Genomic DNA, 18,032 nt, shown 5'->3' with positions numbered 1-18,032 from the left:
CTACAAATGATGCAGGCGTTATAAAGTCGTCTAAAAGGACTGCAGTTAAAAGAACATAAAGCTGAAACCTGCTGCCCTCATCATTTGGACTGTTAGAGCTGTAATGAAGCCCAGAGGCTCGATGGAGTCATTGGGCAAGAATATGCAACATTTTGGGGTTTTTAATCCAAAATCTCACTTTTGTCTATAAGGATTGTTCATACCGCACTATTCAGAATGTTAAATGGCCATTATTAGACGTTTTAACCCCATTAGATGTGGTTAGCAGACATCCTACTACACCTGATGGTTCAGCAGGCTATTATTACATCCTTTATTTCCTTGATTGTAGACAGTGGCAAAGACTACTGCATACACCATTAGGAGCAATTTGACAAACCTGAAAAGCAATAATGTGACTGATGACAACTGAAAATGTGTCCTCTGTTGTTCATAACGGAACAAAATCCAATTTATCTCTTTAACTTGATGAATACCAATCTGTGTATAAGTGGGTTCTCATTTGTGATGCAGTTTGTAACAATTAGTAACATTTTGAACTACAAAGGGGAGGCTTTGTAGAAGAAAGAGTAGGTGTACCTCCATGCAGCAGTCTCCAATGATCTCCGGCACGATGCCGTAGAAGGCCAGCTCTTCGTCAAAGGCCTGGATGCACTCGTGTCGTGGGTAATGGAGCTTTCCTGTGCGGTAAAAGTTCAGAATGTGCCGGAACATCTCGTGATCTCTGTCAAAGAAATATTCCTCTGTGTCCTCGTTGAAGAAAAACTCTTTCTCAGAGGAGCCCAGCAGTGTGTCAGGATAACGGTCCAGGGTGTTCTTCCATGTCTGAAGAAAAAAGGAAAAGAAATAAGAATAGAGGAGTTTTCTCAGGTTCTCATGTACAGTAAGCATCAATCGTCCATCTTTTTATGTTATACCACTTATTCAGATTCAGGTTGCAGGGGCAGCAGCTTAGACCTCCCTCTTACTGACCACCGACTCTAGCTTAACCAGGGAGACACAAAGACATTCCCAAGCCAGCTGAGAGACATGATTCCTGGGGCTTCCTCCCCAGGAGGACATGTCCAAAATACCTTGCTTAAAAGGCATCCAGGAGGCATCCTAGTGAGATGCCTGAACCACCTCAACATGCTTTTTTTTAATGTGAAGGAGTGGTGTCACTACTTTGAGGCCTTCCTGGACACCTCACCCTCCCAGACAAATTTGTTCCTATCCAGTTTTATTCTTTCAGTCACTTCCCTGAGCTTTGAGGTGGTCAGACATTAGCCCCATGGGACCTGATCAGGCACAGCCCAAAGAAGCAGCATGCTGTGAGAGTCAGGTGGGTTGGTGGAGGCCACAGTTACTGAAGCTCGTTCCTGGGACATGCAATTTCGTCCACGGTGTTGCATTGGAAATAACACCCTCAAATAGCAAAAGTATCTAGGCTGCTATAAGCAGTCCGTCAGTGTAAGCAAACTACTTCTGTTTCAAAAAGATCTAAACTTCAGCAGGAAGCAAACAAACTGCCAGATTAGTTTCCGACAACTACATGAAATCGTGCTGCACTGCTATAGCCCACCGACAAACACGTCTGTGGAGAGAAAAGAGAAAAGCTTGTTTTAAAATGCTGCCAGCAGTGAGATCCTGGATGTCAAGGTTTGAGCGTTTAGAGGAATGTTCTGCTTCATTCCCAAGTTGGTAACATTTATTTGAAAATAAATCAAATATAACAAGTCCTTTGAGAAAGTGAAGAACGTGGTAACGACTTCTAAACTGAAGTAACCTTCCCACTGGTGGTTTGGGGCTTAGTGAAGTGACCCGTGTAAAATGTACAAAAGATTCTAAAAATAAAAATCCAAATATCACATTCACATGTGAAAAGCAAAAGTGCTGTTTGAAGGAGGCAGTGAGATGTTAGATGGGAGCAGTGGACTGTCAGTAACTAAAGGTAACGGTGAAGCAGGGCCTTTTTAATACCGCTGCTGTTTTGTTTAGGATTCCATATTAAATGGCAGCATTACTGTAACTTTCTATTTTTACAGCAACTTCAAGCTGCTGCATTTTGTTTTGAAAAATGAGGCCAAAGTCACAAGCTCGACAAGAACTTTCCACTCATTTTGCCACCGCAGCAGAAAGTACGCTGAAAGCTACCCAAATCTATTTTAGTTGTGGAGCCATTTTATTATTATTTCTACCCAAATGCACATCAATGCGCTGATTAGACGTACAGGATTTACAACTTGCTGCCGTGGAAGTAGGAGCGTGGCTGGAACACATCACGGGAGCACGAGTCTCTGGAAATAGTTCTGTAAGTGACAGAGCTCTTAATTTTCCTCCTAGAAAATGTCAAGTGACTGTAACACTTCAACAGATAATGAGTTTTAATAACCTTTAGAGTGTTCTTCTTCATTAAAAAGGACAAATGTACGAATAATTTTAGAGGAAATTAGAAGTTGACCTTTGTAGGACCTGCAAATGGAATTTCAGTCCACTTTGATTTGGGGAGCGTTCACAGCAGGTCCTGATTTCAGTACTGTCGCATTCAATGACTAGAAAACCGACCAACACCATAGGTTGAATTCCATGTTTGAAAGGCTCATATTAAACAACCAAAGCTTCGAATAATGAGGTCTGCATGAAGCCTACAAATAATCCCAAAAGCTGTTCTCTGCTCTAAACGTTCTCTTTCGGAAAGCTGGCTGAAAGCAGGAGGGAAGCGAGCTAAAACGGCATCTTCCAGACAGAGGATGAACTGCACCGAGGCCCAGTTCAAGACAAGTAAGGATTATTTTTAACTGAATCATGCAAATCTACTCCAGAACAGTCCAAGAATAAAAATGTGGAGCTGGGAATATTTATTTCCTGCTTGCTGTGTTGGAATAACATCCCCCTGCTTAACTGTGTGGATCAGTGCTGTTTTACAGTAATCCCACAACAGTAAACATTCAGGAATAACTGAAGAGTAACTGCTCATAGCCAAAGCATCGTTTTCAAAATGTGAACAAATATAGGCTAATATAGCATACAGCATGATTCAGTTAATACACTGGTTTGTTTTTATGTGAAAGGAAAATAGGTCAACTTTAATGAGAAAAAATAACGACAAATTAAGACCTGCTAACTTAAAACAAACAAAAAGTAATAACTCTAAGAGAGCTGGGAGTCTAATTAAGGTAGTTTTCTTATCAAAATCCAGGATCACTGAGGACTGTTTTTGTTTTTCACTATTATTATTATTATTATTATCTGATACACTTGCTTTTAATAGACTGTGCTATACAGAAAAAAAAAACACTAGGAAGGAGGGGGCACTGAAATGTAACAATGTTGAATTATTATACAATGCATATAAAATTATATAATATATAATAACTGAATGGCATTAACAGAATCTTTGGATCTGCTGTAGTTTATGGAGCTGCTCATCCAACAAACGCAGTGTGTAACAAAGGCTTTGTTGACATCAAAAAGACGCAGCAGGAGGCAGAAACTAATTTAAAAGAAGCACAATTCACCTGAAGAAACTCTGCATTTTCTTGTCATAACAAAGGGAACCTCGCTTAAGACTGAATGTCAGGGAAATAAAGCTGCTTGCTGTAATTGAAACTCACTCACTCATGTTGCACTGCAAAAAATAAATAAATAAATAAATAATTATTGAACTACAGCTGACAACCTGCAAATTTTGCACAGCTGATATTAATATTGGCGTTGTCTACTGCTGGAATTGTGTTTACACATGCAGAAGAGTGCTTTTAAATCTAAAAACCCAAGAAAAAAAAAGAAAAGTTTGATGGAGAACGTGGACACGAGCATAAACACTGCTTATGCACCACAGGCGGTTGATAAACGAGGCCTCTGATTTGTCACGAAGCAACCCGGCATCCCGAGGATTTACATTCATATTGGACAAGCCCACAACGCATAACTTACACCCAGCAGTGACACACACGGGTGGAGGTACGTCCTCTGTAGGGTGGATGTTAAGGCTGCTGAAGCTAAGGGTGGTGGATGTTAAGGATTCATTCATGCGGGACACCAGCAGGACAAACAGGTGTGTTCTGGGCTTCTAATTTCAAACACATGCTACATTCATTAGCTCCTCAGAGACCCAGAAAATAACTCTTCTAGTTATTCATCAGTTATGTACGTAGGAGATTATGAGCATGGCATACATAATGCCAACGTGGTGCCCAGCTCCTCGGCTTTCCTTTCCTCCCAGGGCGACTCTCACATATGAGATTCTTAATGTCAACATTTAATTTAATCTCAACAGTTTAATTTTCTGAAACAGAAAATTATTTACTAAAGAAATATCTGATGATGTTTATACACAATGCTTTGTTAGAGGTTAAGTTTTTATGCATTTCATTTGTCAATTAATCCAAATCGTTTTTATTCAACAACATCAACGTTTTAATTGTTCCATCCTGTTAAATGTAAAAAAAAATTATTTTCTGATTTTTAATTTATTTCAGTTTTTGTTGTTTGCTTGCCGTTTTTTTATTTTTAGGGTTTCATATTGTTTATTGAAAGGTCAAAAAGTCTGTCTTGGTACTCCAACTTCCACTCGTAATTTAAAGGCATGCACGTTAAGTAAAGTGGGAATTTAACTTGGTCCTAGGTGAGAATGTGAGTGGATGGAAGCTCATAACACACAGTAAGTGTCCTTTACACTAAAAACCAATAAAAACAACCTAATATTATATTTCACTTACAGTTTTTATATAAACTTTACAGTCATAGTTTTACTTTTAATCTATTAAGTATGTTTGGGGAGTGTAATAGAAGGCATTGGCCTTGATGACACGCTTACTACATCTTTTCATTCTTGGTTAGGACGATTGAAAAGATCTCCTGGATGATTGAGGATGCATCAAGAAATTGAAAAGATGTTGCTTTTATTTCATGTTTTTAAAATAAAGTCTTCCTTTCTTTTTTATTGTTTTGAGTTCAACCTTTGATGTTCAGTGAAAATAGTGTAAATTTTCTCTTTACATAACTCGAACTTTTCTACAAAGTCAGTCACAAAGCTTTCAACTGTGAAATCACACATTCCTGTAACTTGCAGCCACTTTTTTGAAAGCATTTTTAGAGCACGCTCAGTGGACGCCAGCACCCACCTGGAACCTGACCCCGCTGACGTTGAGGTACAGGATCTCATCCGATCTGGACGAGTTGTCCACTGGAGGTTTGGGCATCGTCTTTTTGGCCAGCGGCAGCCAACCAACTGCCGCCGCCCGTGCAAATGGCAGCCATGTCGCCACGCCGGCTGCCATGTTGTATCAGAGCGCCCACCTGTAGAGTGTGAGAGTTCTTGTCCTCGTCGAAGGAGGGAAGAGCAGATGGAGCTAATGAAATGTTTATTGGCTCGGTTAAAGCCTTGCTCACTTCTTCAGCTGCCCTGATTTCCTTTGGCGGTCTGGGCAGTGAGATGCGAGGTGGTTGGACATGTTGGGGGGGAAGGAAAGGGGAAGGGAGGGGCCAGATTGCAGTTGGGTGTCAAGCCATGAAAAAAAGCTGTAAAGGGGCAGGAAAGCAGATCGATGAACAAGCGTGAGGCCCGTGCTTTTATTTTGTTGCAGTTTGGATGGTCTTCTCGTGACGCCGTCCTTTCTGTTCCTCTCCGTCTGGCCTGCGAGACACTTCTCAGGGTAAACGCTGCTTTTTTAAAATATTTCTCTGTTTCTCTACAAGTTCCTCTCAGTCCTGTTGCTCTAAATAGGATGCACTTCTTGAAAATATGAACTCTCTTGATAGGAAAACATAATTTCTTGAAATCTCAGCAGTCTTAGCACAATAGATTATGTGTAAAATAATAATAAAGTGGTTCTTTGATATTGCCGTCACAGGTTTATTGCTGCGGGGATTTACAAGAAAAGGCAGAAAGATATGAATCCAGGTAGGGAAGCGTTAAAACATTTGTGTCTGGCCTCCTCCCTTTCTCTCGCTCTCTCTCTCTGTCTGACTCTAGCTCTCTCACCCACCCTCTTTCCCTGTGAAGACTGATTTGTTGCAGCACCGCAGCCTTTCAAATTCTTATTAAATTGTGATGATGGTCCCTGAAGTTGCAAGATAGACAGAATCGCCTGTGTTGCCTCCCTCCCTCTAAGTGTTTCTCAGCTGTGGAGATTATGGTTGTGCAGCCTCACTCTTCCTCTTGTTCTCTTTCTGCTCTTGCTTGCTGTTTTCCCCTTTATCTATCTCTGTGTTTTAGTCTCTCCCTCTTATTGAAGTTGCCGGGGCATTAGTGGTGGAGAAAGAGAGACACCAGCTTTGTTTCTGAGTGTAGAAGAGACGTCAGGCGCTCCTTTCTCCATGTCCATGTATGGTTGTCCTGTCAGAAAACACACAAACAGAAAAAGAAGCAGAGAGTGAGAGACAAACCAGGAGGAGAAGGAGAAGGAGGGAAGAGACTGAATTTAGAGAGAAAAGAGGAGGTATGGGTGGGAAAAAGCTGAAGAGAGGTAGGAACTGCAAGGGTCCTTACAGGGAAGAAAGACTTTGTTTTTTTTTTTTGGCGTATTGTACTACAGCCAAGAGTCTTTGTTCCTACTTCTGGAGCTGATTTGTGTGGACTTGGGTAACCAAGTGTCCGGGAATGCAACAGACGTACCGGAACACACAACCTGACCCAGACCACATCAAAGCGTCCAAATCTGATTTAATCAACCTGTTTAATGACCACTGTCAGTTGTTATTAGTCCCATTTGGATGAAGGAGGTCCCTCATCTACCTAACAGACAGCTCAGTAGGCTGATGTTAATCACTGCAATCAGCGGTAAACACAGAGCAACCAAACTATCATCTATCATCATTAACTTGTGAATGGAAGAATGAAAACCACCTCAGAAAGTACCTATTAGAGCCGTTTTAAAATGTGTTACAAAAACAAGCTAAACTATGACAGAAAAAACGGAAAAGCAGAAAAGGTTTTTTTTAAAGAATTTCCGAACTAAGTTAAACACATTTTAAATAATAACACATATAATGCTGGTTTAGACAAACACTCGTTTTATCATTAAATCTAAACGAATCATTTTGATTGAATAGTGGACAGTATGTACATCTCATGTCTGTTTATTGATCCTCTTCGTCCTTCTCAAACTTCCCCTGAGGGCTGTACAGCTGAAGCTCCATTCATGTGTTTAAGATGAAGATATAAGGCTTCAGGTTATTAAAGATGTTTTTTATGATGAGACAAGCAGCGTATCCTCAGTCTGCAGAGCAAAAACATCGCTGGCCATCTTCCTCCTTCTCTCTCTTTATTTCTCCCACTGCGTTCTTCACTCAATAAAGACACAATAAAGTTTCCTGTGAAACTCCTCACCATCAGATGAAAAGTTATTGTCATGCATTTATTGCATTAAGTCCACAGTGGGAGCAATAAAACCGCTGCTTCCTCAGGTTTGAGTCGAATCACACTGAATCTGCCGTCTTCAGGAAATTTAACCTCTTAAACCCCCAAAACCTTTGTGATGATCAACAAACATTAACTACTTCTGCTCATTGTCATTGAAATGATATCCCAATGATACTAAAAGCAATAGTGAATATGTTTTTTAGTTTTTATCTGTCTGTGCTCTTCATATGGAATTTTTGCCTGCATGCAAAAACGTCTCCTCAAATATGACTTAGAAATCAGACTAAACTAAAACTAAAAATCAAAGTTACAAAGTTACATTATTGTATGCAGTTTTCTTTGTACTACCTTTACTTCTAATTAGTAGAATACTTCCATACTGTAGTATTGTTGCTGTTAGTATTTTAGTAAAACATATTGAGCGCACACACAGTCACCTGCCTGTGGCTGTTATCTGTCCTGCTGCGGTAAAGTCTCCAGTGTGTGTCTGTGATGAATTATGAATACGCTTTCAGCCTGACTAGTTTAGTTTAGCTGCACTGCCTCAGTTACCACTAAGCACATACAATCCACCACAGAGACAGACACACACACACACACACGCGCGCACACACACAGCTTCCCTGCGCTCAGTGGTGAACGTGCTCCAAGTGGAGCTTTCCATCATCTCAGCAGGAAAGCTTTAACTGAACAGCAACATTCAGTCACTCTGGCATGACGCTTATTTCTTTTCTCTATATTTTCACTGGTAATTTTTATCAAGGCTTAAATGTTACAAATGCGTTTCGCCAAAATGTTGATGAACAAGGAGGTGATATATATACCATATACATTTGCATTAGGGCATTATTGATCTTGAGTCCATGAGTGAATACAGCTTTGATTAGAATGAGGAAAATACTGCTGTGGGTTCAAATGTCTCTTTTTATCAAGTGCTTTTAAATGAGATGCCAAGTGTCCTTCACAAGCATCAACATGTGATGGACTGGAAGTAAAACCTTCCTCCATGTTGCCATCGCCCACTGCATTATGTACTAAAGCCGAAGAGCGCTTTGATGAAATGGCAGTGTCTGACTTCCTGGGAATGATAACAGGTTGGTGTTGTTTTATGTGCAAACTGAATGTCTTCCCTGTGATTCATTTTGTAATTTGAATTAAATGGCCAAGAAAATAGAGGTTAGGTTCTGAAATGGGTATTTCAGGTTAGTTCAGCAGTTTCACTTCCAGAAGAATGTCCTTCAAGTACCACACAAGGTGAGTAATGTCTGTAGTAAACAGCTTAAAAAGCTGAAAGGCTTTCTGTTTCTGGCACGTGTTGGACAGTCTTTTTCCACCTGCAGTTCTTTCCTCAGTCTGCAGGCCTGTAGTAAACCCATCTGCCCATCCTCTCTGTGGGAATCCCTGCTGACATCATGGTTTCTGAGTGAACATTAGATATTTACAGCACCCGCATAATGCCTTTTATCTACAGCCACTGCTCTGGGATTGGCGTTTAGCTCCCATCAAGCAGCTGGTGCTGCACCTCGACCCTTCTGGTAATGTGTTGGCTGCTGGTTTTATGGTTTTATGGTCATTACCACCCAAGAGCTGATTCCCAAAAGTTTGAAAGAGTTTCTACAATTCAAAGAACATAAACAACTGAAGTTTCAGAATAAAAGTCAACATGTTATAGTCCTGCATTTATCTATACAGTGAACTGTGTTCACATGTAATCCATTTCCCCATCAGTCACTGTGTTGTCTGTACAGCTTAAAAGCTTTGAGCAAACCTGAAAGGAGTTCTCCTTTAATGGGATCTGCCTGATTGCTCTTCTACATTCATCTGTTTGTGATTATGAAATGAATCAGCTGAAGTAAACAGATACATTATTCAATAGTGGGACCAGAGGTGTGTTTAGATCAGGTAAAGAGCTTCCATCATTCAGTGGGCTTCCTTTTAAATGTTCAATAACACTTTATAATAAAACCTGCATTCAAATGTCCAATCCCATCCATCCATCATCCATCCCCTTCCTCCCACACAGGTCTGATATGGCAGGCCCAGACATCCATCTGCCCGTCCACATCATCCCAAAGTGATCAAGCAGCGCACCCTCCACTCCATGGTTGTGTTTAGAAACTGTACATAAAACTTGTGACAGAAGTGGTGCCAAAGGGCAGCCCTGCTGGAGTCCAGCACCCGCAGAGTATGAGGCTGACTTGCAATGTAGTTCAGGCTCTCACTACAATCGCACAGATGCAAAGTACTCTGTGCAAACAAGCGCGACAATTCAAAAGCTTCCCCAGAGGACGACCAGAGAAACGCGGTAATATCCGGTCTCCTAGTGTGGAAACACTTGTACACCAGTTGGGTAACGAGCTGCTCCAGTGTAATATTTAACCAAAAAAATAAGCACAATGTTGGAAAATTGTTTGGAAAGAAACTTCTTCATAGACAGATGCATCAGGAAACATGAAACACCACAAGCAGGAGACTTTCATTCAGATCAATATGCAATTTTCTTCTGAACTCCAGCAACTTCTCTCCACGTTCCTGATGCTTCTGATAATACGGTGACTCTGGGTACAATCATCAGGATTTTCATCCCTTTCAGGCAACCTTGTAAAGTAAGCAAAGCAGTTTCTTAACAGAAAAAAATATATCTATTTTTCCAAGTTTCTTTTTTCCAAGGGATATTTTTCCCTTTAGGAAGATCACCTTGTGCTTCACCCTCATACAAACTGCCACAACTAAATAAAGTGTAAACCTTTCAGTAAAACATAAATCTCCTGCATCTGCTCTTCTTCACATAAATTGGTCAATAACAGGAAAACAACAGGTCTCCAATCACTAATCAGCAGAAAACATGCTTCTGATTACTAATCAATAAAGAGAAACCAGGCTGTCTGCTCACAGATCAATAAAATGTCCTCGGGAAGTGCGGTGGGGACTTTTCAGTCTTTCTGATTTTACAATTTTCCTTCTTGTTTTATTGATTGGGGTTTGTTCTTTGTTCAGCTCGTGGTTACATCCTGTTTCTACAGCTGAGTTATTTTATTTTTTATCATTTTAATCTCTTCTTTGATCTATTTTTATGTTACTTTTCTCAAATTAGGATTATTGCTCCTAAAATAAAACTTAGTGTTTCTGCTTAAGGTTACATTTGCGTTGTACAAATGAAGCCTACTTTTATTACACTTTTGGTCATCGGTTCTTCAAAACTGAAGTTTTGCTTTGAAGGATACTATTCCACTTTCAATGTTTTGCATTGTACGGTATTTTTACGGGCATGTATTTGGTATATTTTTGGTTCAGAAACTGTTTTTGTTATCATTTTTGTTAAGTGCTAAGTACTCCCTTATTTTTCCACCTTTACCTGTTCATGTATATACTTTATCATGCTATGATGTAGTGTTGTCATGCTGTTCCATCGTTCACTGCAAGTGTTTGTAGAACTTGCCAAAGACCAGACACACGCAAATCTGAGGTCAGTAAACTCAATAAACAGCAGTCCACCCATCCATCCACCCTGACCTCCACCTGTCGTTACTACAGCTCTCAGAGGGTGCTGTTAAAAGCAGTTGTGTTGCCTCACACGACAGCTGGAAAACGCTTACCAAAAATGATTAAATATAAATTTTGAGAATTCAGAGATGAAATGAGTTTGTTTTAAATGAAAGGAAAGCTTCTGAAACAGTAGGAGCAGCGTTTCTGCTGGAGTGGAAACTTCTGTTCCCACACAGACACTCACAGAGTGATGGAGGGCAGCACATGGCCGGCCACTCTAAGTGTTTGTGTGAAACCATTAGACGGCCATCACTGAGCAGCGCTTCACTGCGGCCGGCAGACACACACACACACACACACACACACACACACACGCACACACACACACACACACACACACACACACACACACACACAGTTCAGTACAAGCAAAAGAATACAGCATCTGCACATTGGATATAATGATTAACCGAAAATATGTCAGCTGACAAAAGCAAACAAAAGCGAAATGATCCATCATCCATCAACCCATCTGTTCATCCACCCACCCATCCAACCATTAAGTGCTGCTGAATCACAGTCAGGTGGCAGCAGCATTTTCAGCTCCACCTGGAGGATCCTGAGGATTTCCCAGACCGGATGAGACATATAATCTAACAGCGGGTTCTAGGTCTGCCCCTGGGTCTCCTTCAAAAACTGTAATTGCCCAGAAAACCTGGAAAGTAAGGAGGTCAGGATGCATCCTGATCATGTGGCTCCATGCTCCACTCCTTTACGCACCAACATGCAACCACCCAAAGATCATGAGCACATGTCAGCGTCTAATACTTCAGAAGCTTCACATTCACAGCTGACTCTTTTTAAACATGATCATCATCATAATCTCACCATTTTTCTGATGAGAACACATGAACTTTTATATTAGTATAAACTGCCAACAAATCCAGCTGAAAAGGCCTGAACAGGCTGCTCCTCCTGTCATTAAAATCCCATCATCTTCCTTATTTTTTAAAGAGGATCTAAAGGTACCTCAGTGTGAAATTCACATCAACCCCAACATGTAGCCTGTTTGAGAACCTGTATAATGACAGGAAGAAATGAAAGGATCAGGTGAGCTCCTCCACGCCAGCTTATAAATGCACCACGGTGATGTCAGATATTGGTAAGTTCAAATGGAGAGGAGCACAAGTCTTTATTAAAACGCTTGTTTCAATGTACGTATTGATGTACCGACTACTATCACTGGATTGCTGTGACTCTGATCATGATTTATGATTTATTTCCTCTTTGTTTTGTTTTGTCTGCTTGAGTCTCACCATCTGTACAGATGCTGGCGTTTCCCACCAGAACAGTAACTTAAATTAGCACGGAGCTGCTCACGAATGCAGCGACAGTAGTTTAATAAGAGCTGATGATACCTCCTGACCAGTAGAAGGTGCCAATGTCCTGTTAATACCTGTTGCTGTACCTGATGATTAGCAGCTTGTAATTATGGCTCTGTACGCGGAATAGTTTGCCACATTCGAAGGTCTTCGACTCAAGTTTCTACGTGTATTAGAAGTATTACATGGTACGGGAAGTAGAAGTATAAAAAGTAGAAGTAAAATATAAAGCTGGCAGAGGTTTGGCCTTTCATGTTGTGCCTGAGAGCCTGGAGCCGGACGATAAACCGGACACATGGAAGATTGCACTTCTAGCCTTTGCTGGACCTCCAGTCTTAGAAAAGTTCAGCACATTTTTATTCACCGATGTTTGACAAGGTTGTTGCAAAGTTTGATGAACACTGCTCGTTCAGTTGCACACAGAGCTACCGAAGCTTTGATTCTTTTATTATAGACCTGGAGTTAAATGTATTAGACATTTAATATTTTATTTTCGACCTTTGCTGGCTTTTCCTTTTTTATTTTTAAAGTGAACAACATCAGGGATCATCCGGTAGTAAAGCTCCTACAGGTTAACCCAGTCTATGAAGACATTTTTACATCATCTCATGAACAATTTAAAATGTAAATTATTTTATCAATGTTTCCATTCACTGTTGTGTGGAATAATGTTGTTGGCTAATAAAGACAATCAGCAGGTACAAAAAGATGACACTTGAAACTTTGTGGAAAACATATAAAAAGATATTTTCTTCCTATTTTTTCCAAATGACTGCAGCAAACTGTTGCATCTATGTGGAAAACCAAAATGACGCCCATACATTCAAAGACATGTAACAAGGCTGGCAGCTGTTGACTCACTGGTCTTAGCACCTTCATGCTGATTAGCACTTACTGTGAGGTTATTTTATGCTCCAGATTGTTCTCCTACTCTGTGCAGGAGAAGATCATTTAAATTAACAAAAGAAACACGGGGAGGACAGGAGAAAAGTGGTGGGAAAAGGCAGCGTAAATTTTGCATAAATGCACCAGGATGCATGTTATCGGAACATGCAGAGCGCGACTGCGCTTTCAGATAACATGCAGCTCCACGCTCACTGCTGAGAGCTGTGTCCATTTTTTGCACAAGGACTGATCTATAGCCGGCTCAGACCATTTAAATCGTACGCATGTGCTATTTTATGTTATTTTCTGTGCCGTTCATTTATATCTAGTGGCTGCTCTAAACTTTTAGCTGACACACAGTTACATCGACTCACTGAGGTGAAGAGCCAGATATGTGTTTGTCCTTAAAATTGACAGATTTGCTTCTTGGTTTGCGCTCTGGCTGCAGCCAGCGTGGCACTGCTTTCACACATCAATGTACCCGCGAGCTTTTTGTTACTAAAGCAGCCACTGTTGGGTTTTTAGTGCGTACTTGACTCACTGAACAATCCAAACCATATGGTATGAACACGTTTCTCTGACAATTCAGATCTTTAACAGCATGTTTACTCCGTGTGCAAATAGCACTGAACACTGACTTTTCATCAGCGAGTTGCACATAAAACATCTGGAAAGGAAACTCTTCTAACAGAAACATGTTGCATGTTAGAGACTGGATTTGAAAACTATTCTGGGTTCTGATATGAAACTTTTTTAGCATGTAGCTAAAGGCTAGATTATACTCTATTGTGGATGCTGGACAGCTGGAGACCCCACGGCCGAGTCACTCCTGTTACATTGTTTGACATCTGCTTGAAGTCTGCTGCCTGATCCGAGTGGACCCTTACTGCCTTGCAGACGTGGAAAGTATGATTCCTTCTTCAAACTAGACCTAACATTACTCCCTGCCTCTAAATATTGACCTTAGGGATGATAGGAGGTTAATGCCAAGCTGTCAAATTTTATTTACGCAATATAAATGTCAAAAGATGCCCTCCACCATCTGAAAAAGATGGGGTGTGACCCGCCACTCTGATATTCACGACTATGGAGGCAAAGCTCCATAGTCGTGAACTTTTCATCTACTAATTGGAAGGTTTGTGGTTCAATTCCTGGCTGCCCCAGTCTGCATACCAAACATCATCTGGCAAGACACTAACCCCATCTCCGATGCACCTGCTGCAGTGTGAATGTTCAATAGAAAGCACTTATGTAGAAAAACTATAGAAAAGCTTTTTGTATGAACGGCTGAATGAGACGAGTGCTCAGGTAAAGTAGAAACGCGCTGTATAAGAACCAGCTTCCTGCATGCTAGAAAATACACAAATCCTTGCTTTATAGAACTGCATTAATTCTTTGCTTTAGTCCATCATGCTAATGTAATGCTCTGTAATTGCATCAAGCTTGCTAATGCATTGCCAGTATTCCTGAAATGAAGACATATGCCATTTTTCTCATTTTCACAGCTCTGATCATCGGCTCGGAAGTCTTCAGCCGTTCCTGCGTGCATTCCAACACAGTCCGCTCACTTCCACTCACGATGGCAGAGCAACACAAACACACCAGAGCAACATCGCCCAGTACAGCAAAGGCTCTTATCCAGTGGATTAAATGTGCTGCCAAGGAGGAGTTGACCAAACTCGCATTGATTAAGTATTGCATATGTGTCATATCAGGATATCCTGCAGAGTTTCACCAAAAAACTGTTAAAGTAAAAGCACATCACAGCCTGTGTTCCTCTTTCACTGTAAAACCTCGAGTGAAATTTGTTTAGCTACCAAAGTGTGCCCGCGCATTAAAAAGCAACCTTAAAACCAGTTAAAGGCCTGTGCAGCATCACATTATCTATGAACTGGCATAGATTGAATTTGAAGACGTTTCACATTCGATTATTTACCGTCTGCTTCTCAGCTGACTGCTGAGAAACAGACCGACTGCGTCACTGACACAAATCAGGACCAGCTACCATGAAACAGTCTGATAACACAGTGACTTCACAACAATCTTCATCTTTGATAAGAACAAAAAAAACATTTATTTAGCCTAAAATGTTTATTTTCTTAAAGAACGTTGTGCTAGAAACGACAGTGTCCACATTTAGGAAACCACAGAGCCTTACAGGGGAAAAGGATATTTTTCACTTTCCCTTATTGGGCGAAACAGAAAATGCCACAAATGCTCTGCAGAGTACAAAATAGTCATTAATCTGCAGATGAAATTAGTCCCCAAGAATGCACTGTTTACTTGAGCGGCTGTTTCAGAATAAAAACATCAACTTTTACATGAGTGAGGTGTTTTTAAAGATGTACACCTCTCGTAATGGATTGAAGCCAGACGTGAGGCCACAAAGTATCAAGACTACAAAAGACGTTCGAGCGTGCAATGGCATCAAAAATTCTTGACTTGCACGATTTGAATCTTTCCTATCGACTCTCAATGAAACTTTAAAAGGTAAAAAAAGACAATAAGTGAGTTAGGAAGCCTCCAACTCCCTTTTGGAGGTTTAAAGAGTTTCAGGACTGCAGAAGCAGGAGGTGTGTGAATATTAATGAGCACAGTGTGTGCACATGTATGTGTGTGCACGCATGCATATGACAAGTGTTCAAGCGGCAGGTGTGTGTCTGTGTGTGTATGCGAGACTGCTAACCACTGTTAATAGCAAACACACAGAACTTCATCACTAATTCATACAGCTGGATTACGTCAACCTCAACACGCAGGCGCACACACACACACACACACACACACACACACACACACACACACACACAAAGGAAAATTATCCACATTTATCTGCTTCTATCTTCTATCTAAATCTTAATCTTGAGGCTTTGTCTTAATTATTTGTCATAAATTGGTGAACTTGCTGTCTCCTGTTTATCCCAAACACCTCAAACCTTTCTTTTCTATTCTTTTCTATTCTGTTTTATTCAGTTCTATTCTTCCTCCCTCGTCCTGTTCTGCTCTTTTCCATCTACAGTTTTTAGTCACAAACGCCACTTTTTTCTTCTTTGCTCCTCTTTATTCCAAGTTTTCTACTCTGATTTTATTCTCTTCACCTCCTCGCTCCAAACTCTTACTCACCCCCTCCCACCCCCCACCCCTCTCCACCCCCACCCCTCTCCACCACGCCATCCCGTCCCGCTCCTCTTCCTCCACTCGACTTTTCCACTCCCTTCTTATTCTATTCTCAGCAGTGGTAGCGGTGTATCTGGAGCAGTTTCCATCCTACTTACCACAGCTGCTGGTGCTGGTGCGGCTGCTGATGATGAAGGTGAAGAGTAAGGCGAGGAGGAAGAGGAGGCAGGTTTTCCAGGTGAAACCACTGTGGACGGATGCAGGAGGACAGAAGAAGAAGAATAAAAAAGAAGAAGAAGTAGGAGGAAGAAGAGGAGGAGTGTTGTTTTACTGTCTCAGATCTGTCCTGCTCTGCTGCCGCGGCAACAACCACATCTCCTGTCATCCCTCTCTGTCTCACTCTCTCTTTCTCTCTCTCTCTCTCTCTCTCTCTCTCTCTCTCCCTCTCTCTTTCTCTCTCTCTCTCTCTGTCTCTCTGTCTCTCTCTCTCTCTCTCTCGTTCTCTCTCTCTCTCTCTCTCTCTCTCTTTCACTCTCTCTCTCTCTCTCTCTGTGGCTCCACCTCCTGTTTCCTGCTCGACCCTCCCCCTGTCTCCTTTTTGTTTTCTCACTCTCCTCTCTCTCTCTCTCTGTTCGTTGTCATTTCTTGCTCTCTTCCTCGTGTCCCTCCCTTTTCTCATCACACACACACACACACACACACACACACACACACACTGCTCTACATTAAACAGACTGATGGGAGTTTCATGTTGGAAGGAGAGAGAGAGAGAAAAATGGACAGAGAGGGGGGGGGGGAGGAAAATTACAACTTCTGATGTAAAGTGTTCAGATTACATTACAAAATCTTTCATATCATTATCAAAGAAAAACCCTCATCGAACATACAGTGCAATAAAGTTGCAATTTAAAAACACTATTTATAAGGAAAAAATGTATATTTGTTGTTAGAACGACACTTAAAATTACAGCGTTTGTGTAATAGAGACTATTCTATACTCCAAATTCTAGCACGTGCTCTGCATGCAAACTTATTTCTTTGTTAAATTACTAACTTTATTTTCACTTTAAAAACATAAACGTAGCTATGACCTTTATTCTTTATGGTGTCAATTTAAATTACTTGTGACAATTTTATTTTAAAAAAACAGAGAGGTGTTACATGTTCGTTGGGGTTGTAATGGGGCAGATTTTAGGGATGTGTCATGAATGGAGTCTTTGTTTGTTTTTATAATGACTATTTTCTGTAACTTTACCTCTTGAGATACTTTCACACCACCTGATTCTGAGAACTTCAATCTAAATATTATAAATTAACATAATTGTATTTAACTGGCAACTGATGCAATATAATCTCTATTGATTTATTCAAAAGTAATTTACTTACAAAAGTTAAAACTTTACATTGTGAAACCTTACACAGCATTATTTTTAGGCAATATTGAAACGGACAATATTCCAATAATGTTCCATTACACAACACACTGTTGTGACTTTTCATGCACAGTGACATGATGACATTGACTTTACATAGATCTGATATTTTACCCTGACTAATGCTTTGGTGAAATTACAGTTTTAACCCAGGTAAGATTTTTTTCACATATTTAAAATTTTATTTCCATATTAATTCTCAAAATATCTTTTTTTTCCTACATATCCTACAATGACCATCTGCAGCCCATTCAAACATCACGACTACATGAGGATCCATATAAGTAGAGCATCTGACAATACTCAATACGACTTTAAGTTGCAGTCATGTGTAATCTATTGACACAAAGTACAGAAGTTTTTAATTCAAGTTTGAATGTAGCA

The 18,032-nt window shown here is 40.6% G+C and overlaps 1 protein-coding gene across 1 annotated transcript in view; it reads right to left on the bottom strand.

The window, feature by feature from the left end:
- kcnd1 (potassium voltage-gated channel, Shal-related subfamily, member 1) overlaps positions 1–16,590 on the bottom strand; it is an 83,337-nt gene extending 66,747 nt beyond the window's left edge. Inside the window, exons 1-3 of the mRNA XM_085394132.1 lie at positions 16,374–16,590; positions 5,106–6,319; positions 580–825 (exon numbers count right to left, since the gene is read on the bottom strand). Coding sequence (XP_085250258.1) covers positions 580–825; positions 5,106–5,261 — 402 coding nt within the window. The 5' untranslated portion in view covers positions 5,262–6,319; positions 16,374–16,590. The remainder of the gene's footprint in view (positions 1–579; positions 826–5,105; positions 6,320–16,373) is intronic.
- Positions 16,591–18,032: the final 1,442 nt, after the last annotated feature.

The sequence above is a fragment of the Rhamphochromis longiceps genome, linkage group LG20 (assembly GCF_057381845.1).
Source record: "Rhamphochromis longiceps isolate RC_006_pf linkage group LG20, R_longiceps_female_GT1.1, whole genome shotgun sequence".
Lineage (NCBI taxonomy): Eukaryota > Metazoa > Chordata > Actinopteri > Cichliformes > Cichlidae > Rhamphochromis > Rhamphochromis longiceps.
Note: the sequence above shows the minus strand (reverse complement) of the source record. Positions and strands in the feature narration are given on the sequence as shown.